The following is a 16,878-nucleotide window of genomic DNA, read 5'->3' on the forward strand; positions in this document are numbered from 1 at the left end:
TCCCCGGGTCTGGGGAGGGGCTCCGCCCCCTTACACGCCCTTGGTAATTACTACAGCTGCTCAGCTCTCAAGCAGGACGAGCTGGGTGTACCAAGATGGCCGCCCCCATGCCGAGGACATGCAGGCTACAACAAAATGGCTGCCCCGCGCGAAAATGGCGGCCTTGTGCGGTCCGCAGTGTCAACAGGGGACCCCCGTGAGCCTACCCTACGGATCGATCATAGATGGGCCTGAAAGCACAGGTATTTAACCCCCCCCTGATTGTTTTTAGGGTAACACCGGCGGCGCCCCCCCACCGCCTCCATATGTGGCCTGTACCCACTAGTGAGGGGGGCAGATAGGTGGGGGTGTGTAATAGGACAGAGGGGAACCCGGAATCATGAGGGTCCGACCATCCCGGGGAGGGGCCCGCGTCCACCCCAAAACCCTTCCGGGGGAGAGGGGGGACATTCTCCTCACCATATCGGAACAGGCGGGCACCAACTCCTGACAGAACCCCTCTCCACCTAGGTGGGGGGGCTGTCGGCCAATACGGACGCCGCGACTCAGATTCCGACTGGTCGTAGGCGACTTGGCGAGACGTTTAACTCGCGGGGTCAGTCCCCGTCCAGTGGGACTATGTCGCGGCCGACCCAGCGCGGAGCTAGGGCCTGCACGCGCTCGTAGGCCGGCTGGGGTGACCACCGGATCTCAACATCCAGCCCGTCGCCCAGATCCAGCATAATTGCTTGAAGATCTGACAGGAACAAACTGGAGAAAAAAAAGCTAACCAAAAAAGATTTATCTAAAAAAGCTTGCCAGGACCAGAGATCCCAGCAAGGAACTTAGGTCCTTACTCCTGACTAGGCAGAAAAAAACTGACATCCTGTAGCAGGGAGGGAGAGGATATACCCTCTGGGACTGCCCATAAGGTGTGGCCAGAACTTTTTTCCTGCCTAGTGTCCTACTCCTGTAGGGGGCAGTATATCCCTACTGATATTAATCAAGAAGTCTGCATCTGTCAATGAGCGACAGAGAAAATGTATTTAGCTACATGTCTTTGACAAAAAAATTCTCAATGAGCGGATTTTTAACCGCTTTATGACCAGAAGGTTTTACCCCATTCCTGACCAGGCCATATTTTGCGATTCGGCACTGCGTTACTTTAACGGACAATTGCGCGGTCGTGCAACGCTGTACCCAAATTAAATGTATGTCCTTTTTTTCCCCACAAATAGAGCTTTCTTTTGGTGGTATTTGACCACCTGTGCGATTTTTACTTTTTGCGCTATAAACAAAAAAATAGCGACAATTTTGAAAAAATAACTATATTTTTTAAATTTTTTTTATATGAAATTCCCCCCCAAAAAATTTAAAAAATCTAAATTTTTTAACATTTTAGGCCAATTTGTTTTCTGCTACATATTTTTGGTAAAAAAAAAAAAAAATCACAATAAGCGTATTTCGATTGGTTTGCGCAAAAGTTATTGCGTTTACGAACTAAGGACAGATTTCTGTCATTTTTGGTGTTTTTTTTTTTAACGAGTAATGGCGGCGATCTGCGATTTTTTTTTTGCGGGACTGCGACATTGGGGCGGACGGATCAGACCCTTGACTGACATTTTTGACACTTTTGGGGGTACCAGTGACATTACTACAGTAATCAGTGCTATACATATGCACTGTTACGGTAAAAATGACACTGGCAGGGAAGGGGTTAATTTTTATTGGAGAGGGAGGGGTTAATGTATGCCTGGTGCTTACTGACGTGTGTGGGGGGAGGTGACTGAGTGACACAGGGACAGATCGCATGTTCAGCGATGCTGAACCCTGCAATCTGACCCTGCCTGTCACTTAGGAGATCCGCCCGCTTTGTTTACACAAGCGGGCGGATTTCCACACTAGATCCCCGACGATCGGGGAAGAGCGGCGGTGATCACCGCTGCTCCTCCCCTGGCCCGACTCCCGCTGTAACTGAATACAGCGGGAGCGAGAAAGAGGGGAATGTCTGGTGACGTAGGTCTACGTCGCCAGACGATAACGAACTACTTTGCCGCAGTACAGTCAACGTGACTGGTCGGCAAGTGGTTTAAGGATTTTACACATGTCAAGAGTACATATGTGGTTAATATCCTTTAATGTCCGTGTGGGTTATATTATGTGGGGGAGACCACCCAAAAAATTAAGGACAGGATATCTCAACATAAATCCTCTATTCATACCCCACAGTCTGAATTACCACTTGCTAAGCATTTGAGACAGTGTAGACATACTGTAGCCCAGCTAAGATTTATGGTAATTGATCACATTCCTCGATTGAAGAGAGGGGGAAATAGGGAGTTAAAGTTACAACAGAGGGAAGTAAATTGGATTTCATGACTTGATACTATTTATCCCTGAGGTTTGAATAAGGATTATGATTTACGCCTCTTTTTGTAAATATTTGTTTAATAATTTGTTTCTTTTTTTCAGATGTGTATATGGATATCAAGTAACACTGTTGTATTGTATTGGCCCCTTTCGCACAAGCTTTCTGATCCGATTCCGCCTGTCATTTTTCGAGGTGGACCTGTTTGGATGCTCTATGCAGCCCTATGGAGCAGCAGATGTCAGCGGAGACATCTCTACTGACACCCTCTGGTATCTCATCTGATCCTGTCCATGAAATCCGGACAGATGGAAACCCTATTTTCCACCCGTCTAGAGGATCGGATGAGAACAGACAGGCTGTCCGTTCTCATCCGATCTCCCCATAGAGGACAGCGGGGATCTGACAGCCCTGTCTCTGCACACAGAGCGGAGACGGAGCTGTCATCCGCTTGCTCAGCGGGGATCGGCGGATCGATCCCTCGCTGAGCAGAACGGATTCCGTCGGGCGCACTGCCCGTGTGAAAGCAGCCTATGTCTCCTGAATATTAGCTGTAATATTAGTCTCTATTTTACATTAAGTGAAGAATATCCAGGTGATGCTAATTTCCAGTTGATGAGAGAAGTTGCTATATAATGATTGTGATTAGAATCTGATTTTAATGCTCGCTATACCTGATGAAGGATCTTAATGGATCCGAAATTGTCAATATTTTTTGTTATTTTGATGTCTCCTTTGTGAGTATTTTACTCTCCTAATAAATAAACAAGGTGCTGCAGATTGGATCCATTTTGTTTTTCTATATACTGGAGTCTGGGTGATCTCCATTGCATGCTCTGCGTGCAGTCCTGACCTGTTTGTGCATATATATATATATATATATATATATATATAAATATACACACACACATATACACGCACTTACAAATGTAACCCCTTCACACGAAAGGGTAAAACAAATCTAAATTGCTAAAATCAATTTTGCAACTTTGACATGAGTTAGTAAAACCGTACATATCATCACAAGTACTTTGTGCATCAAGGTGGGTTATAACTTGTTTTTTTTTTTTCAGGACAAATTGGGCTTTCATTTGGTAGTAAATAGTTATGGATATCTCCTGATTTTTTTTTATTATCATTATCCAAGGAAAACTGTCCCAAAATCGTTAAAAAAAATAAAATCTTTTTTTTTTTTAATTTAGCTGTATATTTGTTGTTACTACCATAACCTACCACCAAAGAACAACCTAAAAAAAATTCTCCTGCTCCTGATCATCTCAGCGATACCACATATGTGTAGGTTATTTGTTGTTTGTACCCAAAGTATAGCCCAGAAGCAATAGTGCGCATTTTGCTTTTTTTTTGTCCTACCTAAAACACACTGACACTAATGCTAGTTTAAAAAAAATCCTGTTCAAAATATACTGACCCTGACCTTTGAACCTTACTTGACCCAAACACTAACCCTGGCACTAACCAAGATCAAGCCTTGATCTAGGTATTTTTCATTATTTTATTTTTTATTTATTTAAAACATTTTTTTAGAAAATACTTTTTTTTTTCTTTCTGCAAAGAAGGAGAAAGATACATTGTATCCTTTTTCTCCATTCACAGAAAGAAAAAAAAAACACAGGGGTGGACTTCACAGTGACTGATCACTGTGGTATCCAATCAGAGGCTACCACAGCAATCAGGTGACCTGGATTTGGGAGATCCGGGTCCAAATCATTAGTACAGGGCTCCCAGCACAAAGGGAGAAACACATATATGCGGCCCCACGTAAAAAAGTGCAGTGAAGCCGCATATATGTGTTATGCCGGCGTTAACGAATTAAACAAACATTTTAAAATGTATTAAAACATGAATGGCATCAGTAGGGCAGTGGATGGTGTCAGTAGAGCAGTGGCCAGTGTCAGTAGGAGAGTGGGCGTGTCAGTAGGGCAGAGATTGGTGTCAGCAGGAGGGTGGAGGGTGTCGGTAGGGCAGTGGACTTTGTCATTAGAGCAGAGGATGGTGTTGAGAGCAGTGGATGTTGTCAGCAGGGCAGAGATTGGTGTCAGTAGGGCAGTTAATGGTGTCAGTAGTTTTGTATTTTTATTATTTTTTTACAATTTTATTTTTTTACTATTTTTCACAATAATTTTTGTTTCTTTTTTAATGTTTGGAGGACTTTGGTGAATTATCAGGGGGTCTAAACAGACCCCAGATGTCTCACTTTTGAGAACGAGGAAGGCACTGAGGACAGAAATTACCCAGTCCTTTTCTATGCAGCCTCAGCTGCACTGGACAGTGAATGAATGAGAAGTGCTCGGTTCTAAGCAGCTTCCTCTTCATTCACAAACTGAAACAGAGTAAACACTGTTTACAATGCTTCCGTTATGAATGGACACAGAAGCGATGAGTACCAATCCCTTGCTGTGTTCATTCAGAAAAGGAAGATGTCAGTAAATTACGTATTTACCGCCCCCTTCCCCTGCTTTCAATACTGAAACGATCCTCTGCAGCAGCCCACGGGAGAGAAGTGCTGCAGGGGAGAGAACATGGGGGGGGGGGGCACACCCCGTGCGCATGCCTATGGTCATAAGTGCGTCCTCTATATGTCTATTTGTAAAATAAAGATGGGTAAGCCAGCTTTTAATATGCAGCCATTAGTTTCACACCTGAGGTAGCCACCTTCAAAGGTAACCAGCAGTCCCTCTTGCCAGTAGATAGTCTGGTTTCTCTTAACCCGGAAAGTACTACAGCGGTTACGTTGATTGCCTGTGAAGTTATAAATGGCAGACTTCCTGTTCCGTGGTTTGGTATTCTTCTTATTCTCAAACAGCTATGAAAAGAAGAAGTAGTAATCAGTGCAATCCTACGGTTATCCAGCAATCTGTGTAATAAAGATTAAAGTTTCTGGTTTGCAGTATTCTGTATGCTCCCCCCATCCCTGCTCTCACCTGCAGATCCATCTCAGACAGGCTGATTAACATGCGTGCTATGAATCTCTGCCAAAATCCTACAGGGACAAAACTCATGTTGAACACCCTCTGGACGGTGTTGCCAGTGGACTGCCGTAAGCAGTGGATGTCCAGGCCGGGCTTGGCAGGCAAGAGGTGAGGTAAGAGGTAACTGCAATGAACAATGTAAAATAAACAGTCATGTCAAAATAGACCCAAAACTCTTTAAGTTATGGATAGACTGGGTAAGAATTAGAACTTCTGCTCGGTTTTACTGCAATCTTATGCCTCATTTCCACTGAGCGGTACGGTTTGGTACAGTTCAGTAAGGTTCGGAACGGTACACCTTGATCAGGCTTGCGTTTCCACCGCCAACAGTACCTCAGCTCAACAGTGTAGCTCCACCCTGTTGGTACGGTACTAATGTGCTTGGTACCCCAACAGAAGGGTCCCAAAAAAGTGGTACGGTACGTTTTGGAATTAGGGTACCATTCACAACTTTTGACAATGGAAACGGCAAAAATTGCGTACCATACCGAACCGAACCGTACCGCTCAGTGCAAACGAGGCATTAGGTTCCATTGGAGAGATTCTGTAATTCACTGTGTGGTAAAACGTTTATCCCCAGGACCTATGTTGAAGGGAAATTTCTCCAACCAAGCCCCAGATAGTAGTAAAACCTCACAGGGGTTCTAACCTTTCCCTATTCTATCCAAAACTCAAAAAGGAAAAAAAAAAAAATTCTGCTATGGATACACTTTAAATATGATGATATATTTAAATATACAGTATATGGAGATCAGCTGATTTAAAAGCTGAACTCCAGAAATTCAACTACTTTGTAAAATGTTATAAAATTATAAAGTGGAATAAATAACCACTACCTGCGCAAATTGGATGAGTATTTCTAGGCTACAAATACAGCTGCTGGTTATAAAGACAAATGTCCAGAAATATACAATTCTAAAAGAACCGACTGCCAACTGGTCCAATCGCTCCCTTGGCAAACCGCGCTTAAAATTTAAAGTGAATAAAGTGCCAATAAATAACTATAAATTAACTATTATGTTGATGAGGTAATAAACATGTGAAAAATTAATAAAAATGTGCATCTAAAGTGAATTAACTTGTGAATAATCATTGTTTGCTCAGTTCATGTAATTCACTTTAGATGCAAATGTTTATGAATTTTTCACGAGTTTATGAATTCATCAACATAATAGTGAATTAATAGTTATGGATTGGCACTTTATTCAACTATTACGTTGATGAATTCATAAACTCGTGAAAAATTCATACAAATGTGCATCTAAGGTTAATTAACACATTTTTATAAATTTTTCACGAGTTTATGAATTCATCAACATAATAGTTAATTCATAGATATTTATAGGCACTTTATTCACTTTAAATTTTAAGCGCGGTTTGCCAAGGGAGCGATTGGACCAGTTGGCAATCGTTCTTTAGGAATTGTATACTTTGTAAAATGTGCTGGATTAGTAGAGGTTTGGTTGAACGCGGTATCTACCACCTTGTTTTATAAACAATAAGATATTTTCATAATTTTTCATAATTTCTATGTATGTTAAATTTCTAGCGCTGCACTACTTTTTGTTTATGTTTATGATCTGGGATTTGGTTTATTGGCCCTTTGTGCACAGCAGCTTTCTTACACTTGTAATCAGGTGCGCTGATTTCAATTTCTCATAAAATCTACCACCTTGTTGACTTATTTCTTTAAAGTTAAAGTTCACCTTTACAGAAAATCTGTAAGGTGAACTTACACTGGACCCCCCTCCAGCCCCCGCTGTGCCAGAGTCCCGTGATCCCCCGCTATTAGGCAAGGGGATTCTGCTTCACCTGGATTGAAAACTCCCCGTAGCTTATTCTCCTATGTGTACAGACAAGAGGCATTCTAATTGGTCAGAGCCATCACATGACCCACACACGCCTTAGAATCCGTCTAGCCCATCCTATCAATACTGAGAAGAGAGGCAAGAAAGCCAGGAGGATTTCAAATCCTTGGACCAGTGAAGTGGCATCCCGATGCCTGGTAGAGGGCATCGTGGGACTCTGGTACAGCAGGACCAGTGGGGGGGGGGGGGCTGGTCTGGAGTCCAGTGTAAGTTCACCTTGCAGAATTTCTGAAAAGGTGAACTTACACTTTAAATTACAGTTTACATATTTTCTGAGTGCTGGAAGCATAAATATCGCTATACTTCTGGCACTCTGACGTTGCACATTCTGTTCTCAGCTCTTGAGGCTGCAGTCGCTATGCTCACCTCTCCCCTTTCACAGAACACTTTGTACTGAACTCATTCACAGAATGCAAAGACTTCTATGATGGAACAAAAATATGTTACAAGTTCTTCCAAAGTGGATGGCGGCGAACATACACAGGACCTGTTTTTATCGGTGGCAGAAGACACTTCATGAGGCATATATAACCAAAGAATCCAGTTTTGAATATAGATGTGTATATTGGTGCCAGGGCTCTAATGATGTAGAGTTGGTACCCCCGTCTTATTTTCTGCCTCTGGATTTGTTGGGTGGTGGCTACTGTCTCCCCATGGAATGAGAGGAATATATACTGTTCATTGGGTGATGATTATGTCCGAAAAGCTTTCTATCTCCCTCCATTTTTGTCATGGGCTCCCTTTGGTTAGTTTGGTCTTCTTTGGCTCCTATGTCCGCTCCCAGGACCTATATGTGTAAGCAGCCCATGGTATATTTGTTTTTCTTCATATTGTAAGTGTCCAATGCACTGTGCTAAAATGTATATTGCTGTATTTATGGATATATTGTGAATTATATATAATTTACATTTTTTTGTTATATTTAGTGCAATACTAACCCAGCCATATAGAAGAAGCGAAATCTTTCACGAAACATACGTTGACGTTATGGATTTGGAGAAGTAATTGTGTACCAGTATAAAGAATTGGGGATTAAGATTTGTATGATTATGGAGTGCCCTACCTCATTCCATTGTTGGGTATACGTGCTGCAATACCATATATGTCCCCTTGTTTGGGGATAATGTTTTTATCAATGGGATCTGCTTTTATTAATTGTAATAAGCATTACTGTGTGTATATATATATATATATATATATATATATATATATATATGTATGTATATATAGAGATATATATATATGTATGTATATATAGAGATATATATATATATATATACACACATATATATATATATACACATTACGTCTGCTCCATATTGTGTCGGTAAAGTCTGCCTTTTTGGAACAACTTCTTCTGTAGGTTTTTGGATATGGCACGGGGTGGGAGTCGGAATATCTCTGATATTCTGAGAATGAACAGCGGAGTGTAAAGATAGCTGCACTTCTAGAACTCCATCAAAACTGTCAGATGTAAATTAAATAGACAAGCCCAAAAAGTGTCATGCACCTCGTTGGACTCATAATATGCCAGCACATTTTACAAAGTGACTAAATTCCTGAAGTTAACAAAGCATTATATTACATCAAACTTACCTCACTTCAAATAGGATAACTAAACATATCAAACTTTACATCAAAACATTTTTTCTTTATAATGTTTAACGGAAGCCAAAAGGGCCCTCCACCTTTAGAAGACTTCAATGGTTTATGCATATTGTAACTCTGCACTATGACAGAGATTTTCAGTTTTACAAGCCATTAACCCCCAATCAGCTGCTTCACCCTACTGCCTTTGGCTTTGAATGCACCGTGATCACTAGGCTTAAAAGTCATCCTAGGACTGACTGCATACAATTCTTGTGATTAACTATGGAACAATCTTGACAGCATACGCTCATCCACTTTCCAAAACAGAAGTCAGTGAGGAGCTGTCTAAAGTGATTGATTATATTTTGTATTTGCATGGCTTTTGCAACTAAAAACCACCTAGGAGCCATTAACTGGGCAGCACAGTGGCTAAGTGGTTATCACTACCAGCATAAAGTTTGCATGTTCTCCCTGTCCCTGCGAGGGTTTCCTCTGGGTACTCTGGTTTTCCTCCCACCCTCTAAAGACACGCTGGTAGGTTAATTGGCTCCTGTCTAAATTGGCCCTGGTATGTGTATGTATGAATGTGAGTTAGGGACCTTAGATTGTAAGCTCCTTAATGGCAAGGACTGATGTGCATGTATAATCTATATGTAAAGCACGGAAATAGAGAATACTCCATCTTGGTGATGTTACTGCAGGTTAAGTTCCCAGTTTAGTCCTGGTTCACACTTGTGTGGGTGGTTACTGATCCCGCAGCTGCAACCACCTGCACAGAAAACACAGTAGATGAATGTAGGTGCCATTAATCCTAATGGCACCCATACACACTGGAAATTGCAGCAGCCGCTTCCCACACTAGGAGCAGCACTTGCGGTTTATCATGCCGGCTGCAATTTCAAAAATAGAGCAAGGGACCTTTTCCATGCATTTTCAAGAGGAACGGCAGCCCATTTATTTAAAATTCTTAAGCAAAATTTGGCTCGCAGAGCCACAGAAGTGTGAACCAGGCCTTAAGAAAAACTATAGTATTTTTAAAGGCTCGGGCCACCCAAAAAACATATTTTGGTTATACATTAAGCCTGGTGGGACAAAAGAGTCCCTGGCTTTTTTTTTTTTTATATGTCTTGGGATACTCCAACATTGGGATCTCCCTGAATAACCTCAATAATCCCACCAACGTGTGCTTGTGTTTTTAAGAATATATATTCTATTATTTAATTATAAAGTGCTCATGAAATGTCATGCAGATGCAGTACTCATGTTGTAGTGAAGCTGCGCCCCTTCCCATCAGTCACTGTCCTCTTCCCTCAGAAAGCCATTTGAACGGTCACTATAACAACCTAGCCTATTAGCTGGAAATGGTAGAAATAATTGCACATAATCCTTGTTTTAACCTGTTATTGGCCACTGGAAGAGCGATCTCAAACTTTGCTAGGAACTGAAAGTACTGCTCCTCAGTCTCCTTAGTGAATCCAGTGCCGACCAGCAGCATCCGAAGGTCCTCAGCTTTAATGACCCCATTCCTGACCACAGATTTGGAGCTCTTAATGTTGATGATCCTCTCCAGGCATTCAGACAACCAGACTGGATCTAAGAAATAGAGGTTGCGCAGTCCATGGCTGGTGTCTGGGAAGTGAAGCAATGTGCCCGTTTCTATCAGAAATCCAATGGCTGTAAGGAATACATAATTCTTTAATTAAAAGCAAATAAAATACTAGAAACCTTAATAGGACTTTAGAAAGTTTTTACTGTGGATATAAACATATTCATGTTATGGAGTTTTTAAAGTATACGTTAACCCAAATTCTTTAATTCCATGTATATGTATGTATGCCTACTGAGGAAGCCCAATAGGAGGGTGTAGAGCGTTTAGGAGGGAGGGGCCGAGCCTGTGACGTCAAGCCCCTGCCGCGGTTACGAGTGTAGTGGTGAGCTGGCTGGCGAGCGGTGTTAGAAGTCTTTTTTTTGTTGATTCTGTAATACATCTTTTTTACAATGGAGAGCACCAGGGCTGCTGTTAAAAATCACGGGGCCCCATACAACCTCCCTGGCATGGCCACCCCCCCCCCCCCCCCCGGATATATCTATCAAGACAATATTTTCACTAAAATCATTATCAGCGGACAAAAACATAACAGAGAACCTGTGTTAATTATCCTTTTTTATTGTTTTTTACATTTAAAAAAAAATTATAATTTTTTTAACCAGTTCCGGACCACCCACCGCATATTTACTGCGGCAGGCTGGCCCTCCTGCGCGAAACCGATACAGGTCTACGTCGGTCGTGCGCCTGCAGCTAGGGGGCAGGGACTCCGATGTACAGGGCAGGCGGCTCCGATTGCCGTCTGCCACCCACGATCGCTCCCCGCTGAGAGAGAAGAACGGGCAGCTGTTGTAAACATAGCTGACCGTTCTTCTCTCTGGAATGATCGCAGAGGTCCTGTGATCCTTCTTTGTAGAATCACAGTTCTTTGTGATCATTTCACAAGCCACGCCCCCCCACAGTTAGAATCACTCCCCTAGGCTCACATTTAACCCCTTGATCACCCACAGTGTTAACCCCTTCCCTGCCAGTGTCATTATTACGGTAACAGTGCATATTTTTAGCACTGATTACTGTAGTAATGTCACTGGTTCCCCCAAAAGTGTCAAAAATGTCAGTTAGGGGTCCGATCTGTTTGCCGCAATGTCGCAGTCCCACTAAAAATCGCAGATCGCCTCCATTACTAGTAAAAAAAAACAAAAAAACAATAAAAATGACATAAACCTTTCCCGTAATTAGTAGACGTGATAACCTTTGCGCAAACCAATCAAAATACACTTATTGCTATTTTGTTTTTACCAAAAATATGAGCAGAAAACAAATTGGCCTAAAACGTTAAAAAATTTTGATTTTAACATTTTTTTTGAGAATGTTATATAGCAGAAAGTGAAAAATATTGTTTTTTTTTTTTTTCAGAATTGTCGCTCTTTTTTTGTTTATAGCGCAAAAAATAAAAATTGCAGAGGTGATCAAATACCACCAAAAAAAGCTCTGTTTGTGGAAAAAAAGGACATCAAATTTATTTTGGTACAGCGTCGCACGACTGCATAATTGTCCGTTAAATGTAACGCAGTGCCGAATCGCAAAATATGGCCTGATCATTAAGGGGGAAAATCTTCTGGTCCAGAAGTGGTTAAAATGTTTACAATTATTTTATTTGACAATTTTCTGAAAATTATCTATTACAATGTTCATTATTTTTTTTAGAATTTGTTATTTTTTTTACAGGACAGGGAAGCCTGCAATGCTCTGGGAGGGGAGGGGGGGAATCAGAAGCAGGCAGAACAGGGAGGGGGAATCGGTGTCGGAGAAGCAATTACAGGAATGATGCCCTGTGTCTCTCCCTGCAGCAGCTAAAAGCTGGCAGGAGGGGGAGAAATTGTCTTTCAGCTGCTGCAGAGAGTGGTACAGGGTTTCCTTCTGTAATTGTCCCCCTGCCCGACCGCACCGATTCCTCGTGCTGTTGGGGCCCCCTGTGTGCCAGGGCCTCCTGCAGGAGGACTGGTGGTCCCCCACTATCAGCGGCCCTGGAGAGCACTATATTGTTGCCCTTTTGTCTCATTTAATATATGAAGAAAATGACACAAGTGGAAAGAGAAGGACCTGAAATCCCGAGCTTAAAAGGGGAGCGAGAAGGTTACTGCCTAGAAAGATTAACATCAGTCGGATGTCATTGGTGAGCGTTTGATTACTGCAGTGGAGGTGAGCAGGCATTCCATCTGGTGGTGGAGGAGCACGTATCATAAGAAAGGAGAAGGTGTATATATATATATATATATATATATATAGAAACATAGAAACATAGAATGTGTCGGCAGATAAGAACCATTTGGCCCATCTAGTCTGCCCAATATATCTGAATCCTATGAATAGTCCCTGGCCCTATCTTATATGAAGGATAGCCTTATGCCTATCCCATGCATGCTTAAACTCCTTCACTGTATTTGCAGCTACCACTTCTGCAGGAAGGTTATTCCATGCATCCACTACTCTCTCAGTAAAGTAATACTTCCTCATATTACTTTTAAACCTTTGCCCCTCTAATTTAAAACTGTGTCCTCTTGTGGTAGTTTTTCTTCTTTTAAATATGCTCTCCTCCTTTACCGAGTTGATTCCCTTTATGTATTTAAATGTTTCTATCATATCCCCTCTGTCTCTTCTTTCTTCCAAGCTATACATGTTAAGGTCCTTTATCCTTTCCTGGTAAGTTTTTTCCTGCAATCCATGTACTAGTTTAGTAGCTCTTCTCTGAACTCTCTCTAGAGTATCTATATCCTTCTGGAGATATGGCCTCCAGTACTGCGCACAATACTCCAAGTGAGGTCTCACCAGTGTTCTGTACAGCGGCATAAGCACTTCTCTCTTTCTACTGCTTATACCTCTCCCTATACATCCAAGCATTCTGCTGGCATTTCGTGCTGCTCTATTACATTGTCTTCCCACCTTTAAGTCTTCTGAAATAATTACTCCTAAATCCCTTTCCTCAGATACTGAGGTCAGGACTGTGTCAAATATTCTATATTCTGCCCTTGGGTTTTTACGCCCCAGGTGCATTATCTTGCACTTATCCACATTAAATTTCAGTTGCCAGAGTTCTGACCATTCTTCTAGTTTTCCTAAATCCTTTTCCATTTGGCGTTTCCCTCCAGGAACATCAACCCTGTTACATATCTTTGTGTCATCAGCAAAAAGACAAACCTTACCATCGAGGCCTTTTGCAATATCACTTATGAAGATATTAAACAAAATTGGTCCCAGTACAGATCCCTGAGGTACCCCACTGGTAACATGACCTTGTTCTGAATGTTCTCCATTGACTACAACCCTCTGTTGTCTGTCATTCAGCCACTGCCTAATCCACTCAACAATATGGGAGTCCATGCTCAATGACTGCAGTTTATTGATAAGTCTTCTATGTGGGACAGTGTCAAAAGCCTTACTAAAATCTAGATATGCAATGTCTACTGCACCTCCACCGTCTATTATTTTAGTCACCCAGTCAAAAAAATCTATAAGATTTGTTTGACATGATCTCCCTGAAGTAAACCCATGTTGTTTTTCATCTTGCAATCCATGGGATTTAAGATGTTCCACAATCCTATCCTTTAATAGGGTTTCCATTAATTTGCCTACTATTGATGTCAGACTCACTGGTCTATAGTTGCTCGATTCCTCCCTACTACCTTTCTTGTGAATGGGCACGACATTTGCCAATTTCCAATCTTCCGGGACGACTCCTGTTACTAATGATTGGTTAAATAGATCTGTTAATGGTTTTGCCAGCTCACCACTAAGCTCTTTTAATAATCTTGGGTGTATCCCATCAGGACCCTGTGACTTATTTGTCTTCACTTTAGACAGCAATCTTAGAACGTCTTCCTCTGTAAAGACACATGCATCAAATGATTCATTAGTCATCCTTTCAAGTGGAGGTCCTTCCCCTTCTTTTTCTTCTGTAAAAACTGAACAGAAGTATTCATTAAGGCAGTCAGCTAGCCCTTTATTCTCTTCTACATACCTTCCGTCCTTTGTTTTTAATTTAGTTATTCCTTGTTTTAATTTCCTTTTTTCATTTATATATCTGAAGAATGTCTTATCCCCCTTTTTCATATTATATATATATATATATAGTTTCACACTGTTTCAAACCGTAAATTTGCTTTTTTATAAAAGGTAGTGTTGCGCTTCACTATATTTGATAACTATTAGTAACAGCGGGTGAGTTGAAAGCACCTTTAGGGCTCTTTCACACATAGGCGGACCGTTCAGATCCGCCTGTCCATTTTTTTGGTGGATCTGAACGGTCCTCCCATGCATCCCTATGGGACATCGGATGTCAGCGGAGACATGTCTGCTGACATCCGATCCGTCAAATCTGGACGGATGGAAACCCTATTTTCCATCCGTCCAGCAGATAGGATCGGATGAGAATGGACCGACGGTGCGGAGAACAGCTTTCATCCTCCTCCTCAGCAGGGGATCGGCGGATCGCGGAGATAAACGGAGTCCGTCCGACGGACAGGCTGTGTGAAAGAGCCCTTAAAGTGTTATAGCTGGCAGCACAGTAGAATTGATCACAATATTTTTTATACATATATTTTTCTTACACGTCTTTATGTTGTATTGTAACATTTGGCAGCGCGGATTAAACATATACACTATATACTGTATGTGTACGTGATTCTATGCAGGTGTGGTTTACTGTAGCCTATTAAGGTGTTATTTGTTGGCTTTTTTACAATACTTGGTGATCCTGCAAGCCCCTCTTGGTTGCTGCTGCAATCTGACCACGCCAAGCATGGAAGAAGATCCATGCTAGCATTGTCAGTTTACGTGTCATTCCATCTTTGAGTTACAGGATGCTGTGCCGTTACACGTTGTGCCTGTAACACCGTAGTACGCTGCAGCCACTCCCCCTGTCATGCCCTGTTATGCTCCATATCAGTGTACAGGACACAACACCACATCCTGTGTACTCCAATATGTATGCCTCTCTGCCAGCCTTTCCACCCACCTGTCAACCCTGCCTCTCTGCCCGTCTCTCCCTTTAAAATCAAGTTTGGCCAGCTGTAGATAAGAAGCATCAAGCTAGGTCAACCATCCCTTTATCCCTACTAGTTTTTTTAAAAAGTTGATGACTGCAGTGGACTGACCTTCTCAATAGAGGGTCTGTGAGTGGGTGATAAGAGAGGGCCGCTTGGGGAAATTTGCTCCCTATCAATCTGGCCTGATTGAATGGAAATGTAGCAATGGACCCTTTTAGAGGGTCTGGGTTGCTACCTTGAGGTAAGGCCTAGTGGTCGTTTCCAAAATTTCTAGTAGTAGTAGGTTAAAGGAACGCCCAATCTCAAAAATAAGAATCCAACTTGGATCAAAAGATCGTCATTTTAATGAAAGTGATCTCCACAGCACCAGAGCATGAGGATACAATGCAAACACTGAGGTGGAACCCAGCAATGACTCTGCAGAAAAATTGGCCCAAATTTGACAAATTAGCCCTGAAGAAGGGGGGAGTCTCTGTTCCCCGGAAACGCATTGGCTTCACCATGTTCTGTCACTATCACTAAAATTACGATCTTTTGATCCAAGTTGGATTCTTGTTTTTGACACTGGGCGCTCCTTTATGCCTCCTAGGGCCTCAGAAAGCTTCTAACAGTCTCCTTGGGGCAAGAGAGCTCCTAAAAATGCGTGACGTTGATTTAAGCCGCCAAGCATCAATTTGAAATTCCACCCTCAGCAATTGGAGCAGAGGAAGGAAAAATAACATAGCGGTCACATGATTGTTGATAGAGTAAAGCAAAGAAGGTACTTAATCACTGGACCTCTGGAAGATTTACTCACCTCCGTGATTAGGCCATTTTTTGCGATACAGCACTGCAGTACTTTAACTGACAATTTGCGCGGTTATGCAATGCTGAACATAAAGTACATGTCCATTTTTTCCCCACAAATAGAGCTTTCTTTTTGGTGGTATTTGATCACCACTGGATTTTTTACTTTTTGCGCTAAATTTAATTATAATTTTGAAAAGAAAAAAAAATATTTACTTTCTGCTATAAAACACTTTCAATAAAAAAAAAAATAAAATCTAGTTTCTTCATAAACTTAGGCCAATATGTATTCTGCTACACATATTTCTGGTAAAAAAAAATCTCAATAAGCGTATATTGTTATAGCGCCTACAAACTACGGTACTGTACATATACTGGAATTTTTATTTATTTTTCTCAATAGCGGCGATCAGTGACTTTTAATGGGACTGCGATATTGCGGCGGCCAGTCTGACACTGACACTTTGTGGGAACCCATGACACTAATACAGTGATCAGTGCTAAAAATATGCAGTCACTGTACTAATGACACTGGCTGGGAAGGGGGGTTAAACATCCAGGGTAATCAAAGGGTTAAATGTGTGCCTAGTACAAAAAAAGTGGGTACTGCCCTCTCCTGTAACTGGTCACTGCAGCAAGGAGCATTGGAATATGAAAATAAAAAAAAAAAAGAAATTTCCAAGCTCAACTTACCGACCAGCCTGCG

At 41.8% G+C, this 16,878-nt stretch overlaps 1 protein-coding gene across 2 annotated transcripts in view; it reads right to left on the reverse strand.

The window, feature by feature from the left end:
* LRRK1 (leucine rich repeat kinase 1) overlaps positions 1-16,878 on the reverse strand; it is a 439,003-nt gene that overhangs the window by 104,059 nt on the left and 318,066 nt on the right. For both annotated transcript variants that reach the window (XM_082253047.1, XM_082253048.1), the window contains 3 exons: positions 10,193-10,469; positions 5,290-5,461; positions 5,008-5,171 (listed from right to left, as the gene is read on the reverse strand). In XM_082253047.1, the coding sequence (XP_082109173.1) occupies positions 5,008-5,171; positions 5,290-5,461; positions 10,193-10,469 (613 nt within the window). The remainder of the gene's footprint in view (positions 1-5,007; positions 5,172-5,289; positions 5,462-10,192; positions 10,470-16,878) is intronic.

The sequence above is a fragment of the Pelophylax lessonae genome (assembly GCF_965119305.1).
Source record: "Pelophylax lessonae genome assembly, chromosome: 4".
Lineage (NCBI taxonomy): Eukaryota > Metazoa > Chordata > Amphibia > Anura > Ranidae > Pelophylax > Pelophylax lessonae.